General features: G+C 43.8%; 1 protein-coding gene across 1 annotated transcript in view; it reads right to left on the minus strand.

Moving 5' to 3' along the window:
• Nucleotides 1-13,406, minus strand: part of LOC120028431 (cytoplasmic dynein 2 heavy chain 1) — a 121,760-nt gene extending 108,354 nt beyond the window's left edge. Inside the window, exons 1-20 of the mRNA XM_038973651.1 lie at nt 13,275-13,406; nt 12,627-12,859; nt 12,226-12,396; nt 11,964-12,102; nt 11,625-11,743; nt 11,040-11,184; nt 10,644-10,876; nt 10,172-10,306; nt 8,480-8,593; nt 8,275-8,386; nt 8,048-8,172; nt 7,724-7,899; nt 7,429-7,624; nt 7,224-7,319; nt 6,851-7,114; nt 5,884-6,023; nt 4,589-4,817; nt 975-1,102; nt 779-894; nt 436-563 (exon numbers count right to left, since the gene is read on the minus strand). Of these exons, the coding sequence (XP_038829579.1) occupies nt 436-563; nt 779-894; nt 975-1,102; nt 4,589-4,817; nt 5,884-6,023; nt 6,851-7,114; nt 7,224-7,319; nt 7,429-7,624; nt 7,724-7,899; nt 8,048-8,172; nt 8,275-8,386; nt 8,480-8,593; nt 10,172-10,306; nt 10,644-10,876; nt 11,040-11,184; nt 11,625-11,743; nt 11,964-12,102; nt 12,226-12,396; nt 12,627-12,809 (2,949 nt within the window). The 5' untranslated portion in view covers nt 12,810-12,859; nt 13,275-13,406. The remainder of the gene's footprint in view (nt 1-435; nt 564-778; nt 895-974; nt 1,103-4,588; nt 4,818-5,883; nt 6,024-6,850; nt 7,115-7,223; nt 7,320-7,428; nt 7,625-7,723; nt 7,900-8,047; nt 8,173-8,274; nt 8,387-8,479; nt 8,594-10,171; nt 10,307-10,643; nt 10,877-11,039; nt 11,185-11,624; nt 11,744-11,963; nt 12,103-12,225; nt 12,397-12,626; nt 12,860-13,274) is intronic.
• Between the last annotated feature and the right edge of the window lie 322 nt (nt 13,407-13,728).

Genomic DNA, 13,728 nt, shown 5'->3' on the forward strand with positions numbered 1-13,728 from the left:
CTGTGTCAGCAGTTACTGGCTAGCTAGGTGTTCAGCCAGCATGGAACAAAAGGCGGGAATGGGTCGTTCAAAACTCAGACGCAGTTGTCAGGGCAACACATTGGTCAGTGCTGCTGTGAACCGCATCAAGTGAGACATGCCAAACGGGAGATGTATTTTTTTTTTTTATGATATCATTGGTGCAATTTCAATGTTGTTTGAGTTGCTTTGTGTTTCACCAAATTTCCTTTAGATGATTTGACTGCAACACTGGTCACAGCATCCAAATTACTTGACACACAATAGGTGTTTCAAAATTCATAAATATAAGCTCCCCGCCCACTCAGCTTGTCATTTCAAACTTCCTGGTACTTAGCCAAGAGAGAAAAAGTACTTTTCAGAATGACTGTTCAGGACCTTTAAGTATTGTTGAGTCCCTCAGAGTGAGTTTCTTACGTCTGGTTTGCGGGCCTGTATCTGGCTGTGTCTGGCATTGGCCTCTCCTATCTCATCAATACTCTCTGGACGAGAGGACAACGTCTCCATGGCCTCAGTCACAAAACTGTCTATGTCTAGGGTATGGCCTGGAGGGGGGAGAGGAAAGGAAAGAACAAAGAAAAGAAAATGAAACAGAAAGATTGTGAAAGGGAGAGAGAAAACATGTCACATATGAACTAAACTGTAGTAAAGCCCCTGCAAAAAACACACATCAACAATCATACACTGGTGTCACTGGGAGATTTGCATATATACATTTGAGTTAAACGCATAATATTTCAAGTGAGGATCCAGGCTTCACCTTGTATGGACTTTCTGAGGGACATCAGCAGGGTGTCAAACAGTCTCTGGATGAGGTCATCAATCACTGCCTTTACTGGCTCACAGTTCACTGAGATACAGTCAACCTTCTCCAGACTGAAAGAGACAAAACGCTTTTATCACGACTTCGACAGTCTGATCAATGGAAGCTATGTGGCCTGTGGGAGGCTGTGTACCTGGGCAGGCGTTCTGACTCCTTCCCTCTGGCCTTCAAGGCCTTGAAGTTCCTCTCCCAGTCCTGGACAGACGATAGCTGCTTCTCCACCAACACGTCCATGTCAACCTGGCCCAGCACCACCCACTCCTACAGAGAGAACACAAAGATAGATGTACGCTAGTATAGATCGCACATCACAGAGTTTCAGAGTACAGATATACGCTAGGATAGATCACACATCTCAGAGATTCAGAGTGCAGATATACACTAGGATAGATCACACATCTCAAAGATTCAGAGTACAGATATACACTAGGACAGATCACACATCTCAGAGATTCAGAGTACAGATATACACTAGGACAGATCACACATCTCAGAGATTCAGAGTACAGATATACACTAGGATAGATCACACATCTCAGAGATTCAGAGTGCAGATATACACTAGGATAGATCACACATCTCAGAGAATCAGAGTGCAGATATACACTAGGATAGATCACACATCTCAGAGATTCAGAGTACAGATATACACTAGGATAGATCACACATCTCAGAGATTCAGAGTACAGATATACACTAGGATAGATCACACATCTCAGAGATTCAGAGTGCAGATATACACTAGGATAGATTACACATCTCAGAGATTCAGAGTGCAGACATGCAGCATGCAGACATATACACAGAGTGTACAAAACATGCTCTTTCCATGACAGCCTGACCAGGTGAATCCAGGTGAAATCTATGACCCCTTATTAATGTTACTTGTTAAATCCTCTTCAATCAGTGTAGATGAAGGGGAGGTGACAGGTTAAAGAAGGATTTTTAAACCTTGAGACAATTGAGACATGGATTGTGTAGGTGTGCCATTCAGAGGGTGACTGGGCAAGACAAAAGACTTAAGTTCCTTTGAACAGGGTATGGTAGTAGGTTCCAGGCACACCGGTTTGTGTCAAGAACTGCAACGCTGCAGGGTTTTTCAAGCTCAACAATTTCCCGTTGTATCAAGAATGGTCCACCACCCAAAGGACATCCAGACAACTTGACACAACTGTAGGAGCCATTGGAGTCAACATGGGCCAGCATCCCTGTGGAACACAATCGACACCTTGTAGAGTCCATACACTGACGAATTGAGGCTGTTCTGAGGGCAAAAGGAGGTGCAACTCAATATTAAAAAGGTGTTCCTAATGTTTTGAAAACTCCCTGTACATTACAGACATTATATACAGACAGACATTACAAACACAGATAGACATTACACACACAGATAGACATTATACACACAGATAGACATTATATACACAAACAGACATTATATACACAGACAGACATAACAAATATTATACACAGAGATAGACATTACAAACATTTTACACACAGATAGACATACACAGATACAGACATTATATACACAAAGACATTATATATACAGACAGACATTATATACACAGATAGACATTACAGACATTATATATACAGACAGACATTATATACACAGATAGACATTACAGACATTATATATACAGACAGACATTATATAACCAGACAATTATTACAGACATTAGAGACAGATAGACATTACAGACATTATATACACAGATAGACATTATATAACCAGACAGACATTATATACACGCAGATAGTCATTACAGACATTATATACACAGACATTATATACACAGATAGACATTATATAAAAAGACATTACAGACAATATATAAACAGAAAGACATTACATACACAATACACGATTACATACACGCAGTCATTGCAGACATTACATACACAGACAGACATTACAGAGATCATATAAACAGACAGACATTACAGACAGTATATACACAGACAGATTTTACAGACATTATATACACAGAAAGACATAACAGACATTATATACACAGACATTACAGTCGTGGCCAAAAGTTTTGAGAATGACACAAATATTAATGTCCACAAAGTCTGCTGCCTCAGTGTCTTTAGATATTTTTGTCAGATGTTACTATGGAATACTGAAGAATAATTACAAGCATTTCATAAGTGTCAAAGGCTTTTATTGACAATTACATGAAGTTGATGCAATTAGTCAATATTTGCAGTGTTGACCCTTCTTTTTCAAGACCTCTGCAATCCACCCTGGCATGCTGTCAATTAACTTCTGGGCCACATCCTGACTGAGGGCAGCCCATTCTTGCATAATCAATGCTTGGAGTTTGTCAAAATGTTTGGGGTTTTGTTTGTCCACCCGTCTCTTGAGGATTGACCACAAGTTCTCAATGGGATTAAGGTCTGGGGAGTTTCCTGGCCATGGACCCAAAATATCGCTGTTTAGTTCCCCGAGCCACTTAGTTATCACTTTTGCCTGATGGCAAGGTGCTCCATCATGCTGGAAAAGGCATTGTTCGTCACCAAACTGTTCCTGGATGGTTGGGAGAAGGTGCTCTTAAAGGATGTGTTGTTACCATCCTTTATTCATGGCTGTGTTCTTAGGCAAAACTGTGAGTGAGCCCACTCCCTTGGCTGAGAAGCAACATGAATGGTCTCAGGATGCTTTACTGTTGGCATGACACAGGACTGATGGTAGCGCTCACCTTGTCTTCTCCGTACAAGCTTTTTTCTGGATGCCCCAAACAATCGGAAAGGGGATTCACAGACAGACATTACATACACAGACAGACATTACAGACATTATATACACCGACAGACATTACAGACATTATATAAACAGACATTACAGACATTATATACACATACAGACATTAAAGACATTATATAACCAGACAAACATTACAGACATTATATATACAGACAGACATTATATACACAGACAATTATTACAGACAGATAGACATTATATAAACAGACAGACATTACAGACATTATATATACAGACAGACATTACAGACATTATATACACAGACAGACATTACAGACATTATATAAACAGACAGACATTATATACACAGACAGACATTACAGACATTATATATACAGACAGACATTACAGACATTATATACACAGACAGACATTACAGACATTATATAAACAGACAGACATTATATACACAGACAGACATTACAGACATTATATACACAGACAGACATTACAGACATTATATACACAGACAGACATTACAGACATTATATACACAGACAGACATTACAGACATTATATACACAGATAGACGTGGTTCATGTGGAGATTGGTTGGACTTTGGCTTGACTTGGGTCTTCATCCCATAAAGCCATTCAGTCAGTTTATGTTTGTGTCTAATCTGGACCACATGTGGGCGTGTTGATTGAGTTTCTGTCCGGGAGGGGACAGAAACTGTGGTGTACCACATTACTTTCCTGAGTGGTAGAAAAGGCAGAAGAAAGCTTTGCTTTTGGGCACAGGGGGTTTCCCTCCTAAAACCACAAGACGCATAAAAGGAAACTGAAAAGACTACCACTGTACCACTTAAACCCCGTGTCAAAATAAAACCATGCCAGAAATACAACAATTACCCCAAATCTATTCAAATAATGGAGGTTTTCTTTTTAAAAGACAGAATCCTGGTACATTAGTTAATGACAGATATTCCAATAGAGTCAACCACTGAGCAACACTCTTTAACACACACACACCTTAAACGTGTCCTGCACGCCCAGCAGCCGGCTGAAGAGGTCCTCTGCTTTGCTGAAGATGGTGAGGAAGCCTGATGCGTTCCTGTCAATCATGACGCTGAAGATGAGCTCCTCCCCCTGGGCGCTGACTCCTTTGAACTGGTTCGGGACAGAGATGAACCGCTTCATCTCTCTGAAGTACTTGGCCCTCACCTCCTCAAACGGAGGACGGAACTGAAGACGACCCTGCCTACAGATGGGGGCGACAGCAGAGCAGAGCTGGGCTTATACGTTTTACTATTTTACAATGCAGTATATTATATTACCGTAGGAGAGAGAGACAAAAAGAGAGACAGACAGAGACCGAGACAGAGAGAAAGACAGAGAGAGAGAAAGACAGAGAGAGACAGAGATAAGGAGAGAGAAAAAGAGACAGAGACAGAGACAAAGAGACAGAGACAAAGAGAGACAAAGAGAGACAAAGAGAGACAAAGAGAGACAAAGAGAGACAGAGACAAAGAGAGACAAAGAGAGACAGAGACAAAGAGAGACAAAGAGAGACAGAGACAAAGAGAGACAAAGAGAGACAGAGACAAAGAGAGACAAAGAGAGACAAAGAGAGACAAAGAGAGACAAAGCGAGACAAAGAGAGACAAAGCGAGACAAAGAGAGACAAAGCGAGACAAAGAGAGACAAAGAGAGACAAAGAGAGACAGAGACAAAGAGAGACAAAGACAAAGAGAGACAAAGAGAGACAGAGACAAAGAGAGACAAAGAGAGACAGAGACAAAGAGAGACAAAGAGAGACAGAGACAAAGAGAGACAAAGAGACACAAAGAGACACAAAGAGAGACAAAGAGAGACAAAGAGAGACAGAGACAAAGAGAGACAAAGAGAGACAGAGACAAAGAGAGACAAAGAGAGACAGAGACAAAGAGAGACAAAGAGAGACAAAGAGAGACAAAGAGAGACAGAGACAAAGAGAGACAAAGAGACACAAAGAGAGACAAAGAGAGACAAAGAGAGACAAAGAGAGACAAAGAGACAGAGACAAAGAGAGACAAAGAGAGACAAAGAGAGACAAAGAGAGACAAAGAGAGACAAAGAGACAAAGAGACAGAGACAAAGAGAGACAAAGAGAGACAAAGAGACAGAGACAAAGAGACAAAGAGACAAAGAGACAAAGAGAGACAAAGAGAGACAAAGAGAGACAAAGAGACAGAGACAAAGAGACAAAGAGACACAGGGACATAGACAGAGAGACATAGACAGAGAGACATAGACAGAGAGACAGAGAGAGAGAGAGAGCCACTGACTTGAAAGTGAGGTCTATGTGTATCTCAGGCAGGTTCTTGTTGAGAGCCTCCAGTCCAGTCTGGTACTGATGTTCCAGAGCCTTGTACAGCTGGTGGTTCCAGTGCTGTCTCCAGGCCTTCATCTCCCCTGACCTGAACCCCTACATCACCAAACACACAATCTCAACATCAAATAGCAGACAGGAGTACAGACATGCTAAGCCCACATACCCTCATCACTGTCCGGTCGTGTGGTCCAGCGCTGCAAGGAAAGACCTAGTTAAGCTGCAGCTGGCCCAGAACAGAGCGGCACGTCTTGCTCTTCATTGTAATCAGAGGGCTGATGTAAATACTATGCATGCCAGTCTCTCTTGGCTAAGAGTTCAGGAGAGACTGACTGCATCACTTGTTATTTTTACAAGAAACAATCATGTGTTGAAATCCCAAATTGTTTACATAGTCAACTTACACACACACACTTATCCCACCAGACATGCCACCAGGGGTCTTTTCATAGTTCCCAAATCCAGAACAAATTCAAGAAAACGTACAGTATTATATAGAGCCCTTATTGCATGGAACTTCCTTCCATCTCATATTACTCAAATAAACAGCAAACCTGGGTTCAAAAAACAGATAGATAAAGCAACACCTCACAGCACCTCTGCCCTATTTGACCTAGATAGTTTGACCTCGATAGTTTGACCTCGATAGTTTGACCTCGATAGTTTGTGTGCATTGATATGTAGGCTACGTGTGCCTTTAATTTTTTTAAATGTAGTTCTGTCCTTGAGCTGTTCTTGTCTATTAATGTTCTGTATTATGTTTCATGTTTTGTGTGGACCCCAGGAAGAGTAGCTGCTGCTTTTGCAACAGCTAATGGGGATCCTAATAAAATACCAAATACTAAACACGGACCTTTATAACTCTTACCCTAATCTCAGCTCTCTAGCCAGACTCCCTACTCTCTACCATTCTCTGTGGTTACCTGTGCCTCCAGTGTGGCGAACCCGGTGCGTAGCTCCTGTAAGCCGTCCTTCCAGCGCTGCTGGTGCCTCAGCAGGTCCACAGTCATCAGGGCCACCACCTTCTCAGTGAAGTCTGTGTGCCACTTCCTCAGTTTCCGGTTCTCAGTAGAGAGTCTCTCTGCGGCAGACTGGAGTTTTCCAATGTACACCTCCAGCTCTTTGGGATTATCCCAGGTGATCTGCAGCTTCCCGCCAGACTCCCGGGATTGGGACCGTGGACTCTGCTGCATCGGGAAAAGGGAGAGGATCAGGATATTTCAAATGGTTTAACTTAAAGCATTCGGTTGGGGAGGTGGTGGTAACAGATCCATAAGCCTTTGGATGAGTCAGTACCTTGATGACCTGCTCAAAGGCCAGGGCATAGCTGAGCATCATGGGCCTCTGAGAGGAGATCATCTGCTGGTCGATGGTGTTGTAGAAATGGGCCACCTGCCATTGACAAACACAGAGTCACATCTCAACACAAATAAAATACAGGACGTGGGTCCATGTGTGTGCGTAAAACAGCGTGTGTGTGTGTGTGAGTGTGTGTCCTTGCCTGTTTGAGGATGATGGCCTGTCTGTAGAACTTGTCTGCGGTGTTGGCAGCCTGCTGGATCTTGGCTGGGATGGGGAAGCCAAGGGCTGACAGCTGTCTGACCTCCCTCAGCAGAGTCACCAGACGGTCAGAGTACTGGATCTTCAGCTTCCCATCTATATGGTCCAGCTCCATCACACGGTTACTGGCCTGAAGACTGGAGGGAGGGAGAACAGTGGGTTTACTATACATTATAAATACAAAATGGATGGACTGATTGACAGACAGACAAATTGCTGTATGGTTCTCAACTGACCTGATGCCAGACTTGGGGTCAGAGAGGCCAGAGAGGATGTCTCTGGACCAGTCATCAAACTGTTCCTGTTCGTAGGCCCGTAGAACCTCCAGCAGGTCGTCACAGAACCGCAGGAACGAGCGGAACCCTGACAGGTCTGACAGCAGAGCCTGCGCTATCTTGATGGAGTCCTCCACCTCAGGTACAAACAGTCAGCCGATCAATCAACACACACTGTGCTCACACACACACACACACACACACACACACACACACACACACACACACACACACACACACACACACACACACAGAGAGAGAGAAAGAGATGAACTGCACACACACCTTATGGAGAAGCTGGCGGACCCATACAATGTTGTTGACGACCTCAGGGAGATTCCGGCCAGCCAGGGGGCCGGACTTTTCTCCTGGGGCGCCATGGCAACGACCCTCAAAGTCTGTCCGCAGCACTGGAAGGGGTCAAAGGTCAATTCAGGATTAGCGCATGAGGGGTGACATAGCAAACAACATTATGACATACAGTCTCTGTGAAGTACTGAACTCCTACTGACCCTTGATGTATTCCAGCAGTCTGGCCAGCAGAGTCTCTCTCTCTGACTGCAGCTCCTTGCTGACGTTGGGTCGTCTGATCAGCTCCTTGTGCTTCTGAAACACCTGCAGCAGCTGTATACACAAGTTCAATTAATTAATAATGAGGTCTGCATTTTCAAAACAATGAAATTCAACTTCATGTAACTAGACAAGTGATGTTCTGACCTGCTGTGGGTTGTCCTGTACATCTGCGATGTAGGCCTTCAGTCTGCCTGCCACCTCCTGCTCTGCTGGGCCGATGGCTCGCTCAAACTGGGCTACTGCCGCCCTCCACAGAGGCTACAGCAGAGAGAGAGAGACATCAACCAGCTCAGGTAACGCCGTAAACATTAAAGCTTCTAATATGTAGTTCTGTCATTTTACATACTCTCTCTCTCTCTCAATTCAATTTAAGGGGCTTTATTGGCATGGGAAGTATATGTTTACATTGCCAAAGCAGGTGAGGTAGATAATAAACAATACAAAAATGAACAGCAAAATAAATCTCAATTTCACTTTCAATTCATATGTTCACATTGCCAAAGCAAGTCATATTATGTCTATATACAGTGTTGTAATGATGTGCAAATAGTTAAAGTACAAAAGGGAAAATAAACATAAATATAGGTTGTATTTACAATGGTGTTGGTTCTTCACTGGTTGCCCTTTTCTTGTGGCAAAATGGTCAGAAATCTTGCACACTGTGGTATTTCACCCAATGGATACGGGAGTTGATCAAAATTGGATTTGTTCTCTAATTCTTTGTGGGTCTGGGAAATATGTGACTAATACGGTCATACATTTGGCAGGAGGTTAGGAAGTGCAGCTCAGTTTCCACCTCATTTTGTGGGCAGTGTGCACATAGCCTGTCTCCTCTTGAGAGCCAGGTCTGCCTTCGGCGGCCTTTCTCAATAGCAAGGCTATGCTCACTGAGTCTGTACATAGTCAAAGCTTTCTTTAAGTTTGGGTCAGTCACAGTAGTCAGGTATTCTGCCACTGTGTACTCTCTGTTTAGGGACAAATATAATTAGTTTGCTCTGTTTTTTGTAAATTCTTTCCAATGCGTCAAGTAATTATATTTTTGTTTTCTCATGATTTGGTTGGGTCTAATTGTGTTGCTGTCCTGGGGCTCTGTGAGCTCTGTTAGTGTTTGTGAACAGAGCCCCAGGACCAGCTTGCTTAGGGGACTCTTCTCCAGGTTCATCTCTCTGTAGGTGATGGCTTTGTTATGGAAGGTTTGGGAAACGCTTCCTTTTAGGTGGTTGTAGAATTTAATGGCTCTTTTCTGGATTTTGATAATTACTGGGTATCGGCCTAATTCTGCTCTGCATGTATTATTTGGTGTTTTACGTTTTATATTTTTGCAGAATTCTGCATGCAGTCTCAATTTGTGAATTGTTAGTTGGTGAGCAGACCCCAGACCTCACAACCATTAAGGGCAATGGGTTCTATAACTGATTCAAGTATTTTTAGCCAGATCCTAATTGGTTTGTCGAATTTTATGTTCCTTTTGATGGCATAGAAGGCCCTTCTTGCCTTGTCTCTCAGATTGTTCACAGCTTTGTGGAAGTTACCTGTGGCACTGATGTTTAGGCCGAGGTATGTATAGTTTTTTGTGTGCTTTAGGGCAACGGTGTCTAGATGGAAGTTGTATTCGTGTTCCTGGCAACTGGACCTTTTTTGGAACAGCAATATTTTTGTCTACTGAGATTTACTGTCAGGGCCCAGGTCTGTCAGAATCTGTGCAGAAAATGTAGGTACTGCTGTAGGCCCTCCTTGGTTGGTGACAGAAGCACCAGATCATCAGCAAACAGAAGACATTTGACTTCAGATTCTAATAGGCTGAGGTCAGGTGCTGCAGACTGTTTGTTGATATACCTCAGTATAGGGGTTGTAATGTAATGGGTTGAGGCCAGAGAAGGGTTCAAAGACGAGAGCCGAGGCCAAGGCCTGCTGTTTTCCTCCAGGCAGCAGACGAAGCAGCTTCTCATGGACCGTACGGATCGTCACCACCTGAGACACACACACATCCACACACACACACAGGTCAGAGTTTGTCAAGAACTGTGAGGATCGTCACCTCCTCAGAAAGAGAAGCGGTCAAAGATGAGTCACGGACAGTCATACATGTCAAATACACAGTACACACAAGTCATATGGTAAAGCTTTATCAGTAACCACAGGATAGAATATCAGGAAAACTGTCACATAAGAAAAAAGGAAGTGGTGTAGTGACTTAGTCAAAAGGATCCATGAAGAGGGAGTGCAGGGCTATCCTATTCTTCCTGATATACAATTATGACAATGATGTTAATGACACTGAGAATGATTGACAGCTGATGCATCTGACCTCATCCAGTCTCTGAGCCAGGCTGTGCAGGGCCTGGGGGCGATGCTTGTCTCCCTTCCAGGGGTAAGGGGCGTATCTCTTCCACACCTGTCCACTCAGGTGCTCACAGGCCGACACCCACTGCTCACAGATGACCAGGCCGACTCTCAGGCCCTCCCTCACAGACAGGAATGGGTCCAAAAAGAGTTTCACACCACTCAGTTTCTTCTGCACGTACCTGCCCAGCGCACCACCTGACACACATAAACACAGTCAGAAACACAAGCCATGGCCTTCTGAAATAATGCAACACCACCATAATAAATACAGTAGCTAGCTCTCTGACAGCTCATTTTCAGCTCCAGGCGTGGTCATCTGTGAGCAGTGGGTGTAGGCCTGTGTGTGTGTGTGGCGTACCGATGACATCCATGAGTCTGAGCATGCGTGTCTCAGGAAAAGGATCATGGTCATTCTGCCTCCACACGTCATCCAGTGTGTCTCTGCTCACCTCCACCAGCTCCACAGCATCAGCCAGACAGACACCATCCAGACCACTGTAGTCCTGATACACACAGAGGGATGAGACAGTCAACATGCTCACTCACTCCCCTTCCTTCCTTACTCTTTCATCCATCATAGGTTGATGGTGACCATGACATGATTGATTGGGATGAGTCTGGGGTATGGTGAGTGAGCAGATGGCTGATGAGGACAATCTGAGTCGAGAACACTCTTTCCTTTACTGCCTTTATTGTCCCCTTGGGGGAAATTTGTGGCAGTATCATACACGTCATACACAATAGAAATGGACAATACACAATAGAACTTCATGACAGTCATATACAGTATGAGAAGCCTGCTGGTCTTTGTGATTGGATCGGGACATTAGCCCATGCTATTTAGGAGGGATATCACATTTGGCACAAATGATTGTCTAGTCCTGTTTTTTCACTCTTTGGCACACTGGACATGATATAATGGTAGTAGACATGCAGTCCATGCCTTCTCTATGGGCTTGAAGAGCTCAGAGAAGTGTGCAGCCCTCTCTCTCACAGTGCTCCTGTCCCCAGACTCAGAGAGATCAGCCCAGTACTGGAATTCATCCACCGGGGTCAGGATACCTGCACAGACAGAAGAACACACCAACAGGAGGTTTTAAACTTTGAACTATGATACGACCGGGGATCGTTGTTGCTCTTATGTCTTGATATCATTAGATGTAATTCCCCTGTTACATTTTTATGTACTAGTAGATATATCCTAGGCTGAGGGGTTTGCTAAAGCTCATAGAGATCCAGATCCAGGCTATTCTGAATCATGTGATGAGCAGTGTGCACCCACCCAGGATGTCATCTTCCCCGTGGCTCCTCTTGCCAGAGTCTTCTGTTCCAGCCCTGCGGACCACAGAGCCTAGCCCCTGCTCCAGCTCACTTAGCAGGCCCGCAAGCTTAGGGTCAAATGCTGAGCTCCACCGCTCATCCTTGAATAAGGGAATACATAAAAAATCTATAAACACACCTGTAACACACACCTGCAAGGTATAAAGGTATTACCTCTTTAGTACACAGGTATATATGTTCATCACACAGGCAACAGATCCCACCTTGAGTAGCATAGGGGCGAACACCTGTCGCACGGCCTGGTAGAGGGTACTGATAGGAGACTCTAGCATGGAGGACACCAGGACATTCTGGTGCAGGTTCTCCTCTGTTATCACTGTGGGACGCAGCTTGAAGAACACTAGCACCTTCTCTCTGCTGTACCCAGCCTCAATCTGTAAACAGCCATAACAAAAAGCAGAAAAAAATAGGATATTGTTTTGGGGTTAGGTCAATTCCGATTATGTAGGAACAAAATTATAAAGTCAGTAGCTAAGTTCCTGTTTAGCAAGAAAACGTCTGTTGTCATCTTGGTAGATATGAACAGAGAAAGAAGTATGTTTATCAATGTGTGTGTTTAACATTATTACTAATTGGATATTATATGTTGTTTTGTCTAGGATACCTTGTTTGACAGGCACAGGTCATTCTCGTGTTTGTTGACAGCAAGCACGAATTCGTTCCCATCATCTAAGAAGTTGTTGAGTTCCTCAGACCCAACCAGGGATGCAGACGGCTTTAGGCCGAAGTAGTTCCCTGTCGTGGTGAGGACGAACTGCTTGCGGGCGTCATCCGAGCCGTGAGGCATCTCTCACTTCTTGTTTTGTGGCTCAAGTGAACAGATTGTTTTCGGATTCCCTGGTGAAAAAAACAGCTAATGTCATACTCTGACAATGTCACACATCCCTACCTGGGCTAACCAAAAGTCTGTCAAGCCAAACCACTTGTTACTCACTAACTAGCTGCATTGCTAAGCTAGCTATTTATCGTAAAAACCATAGTCCATAAACGTCCAATAATGTACCGTCAGCAAACTGACGGCCAGTTGTAAAGACGAAACGCATCACTGAGGTATATATGAACTGGCATGTTATGGAGTTTGCGATCTACCTGGAAAGCTAACGACCTAGGTAGGTAGCTAGTCAGCGTAGCACATAAGTGAGCGAAGAGTAGCTCGAGCCCCCATAAAAACTAGCGTAGCTATCATGCTACCTATAGCTAGCAAGTTCATAACGGTTTCATTTAACGTTAGCTAGCTAGATGCCGTACTTACGGGTTAAAGAGGTCGCTTAGACTGTAAGACCGAATGTGGACATCAAAGCACTAAATTACATCTGCAACGTAAAAACAAACATTACTATCCCAATTTTAGGCGAGTGGGTACTTCTGCATAATCTGCAGTTGATGTCTTGTTTCTGCACCAAGAGTGAAGCTGGCGTAGTTACCATTGAAACTACGGCAGCTACGTAGCTAGCTATCTCAACTGCAGTGCTCACTGGTTGGCTACGTAAAATGTTTTTCAAGTACCGTAGCTATCGGTGGTAGGCAACTGGCAGAGAGAAGGGCTTCAACTTTAGTGTTGTCACATACACCGGATACATACAGCAGGTCTAAAACTGTACAGTGAAACTAGCTTTTATGAGGTCTTTCCAACAATGCAGAAGAACAGTAATGGAGTCCCTAGCAGGAAAAGCAGCTAATATCAAAGTGAATCATACTGTCACACA

This window comes from Salvelinus namaycush, chromosome 34, assembly GCF_016432855.1.
Source record: "Salvelinus namaycush isolate Seneca chromosome 34, SaNama_1.0, whole genome shotgun sequence".
NCBI lineage: Eukaryota > Metazoa > Chordata > Actinopteri > Salmoniformes > Salmonidae > Salvelinus > Salvelinus namaycush.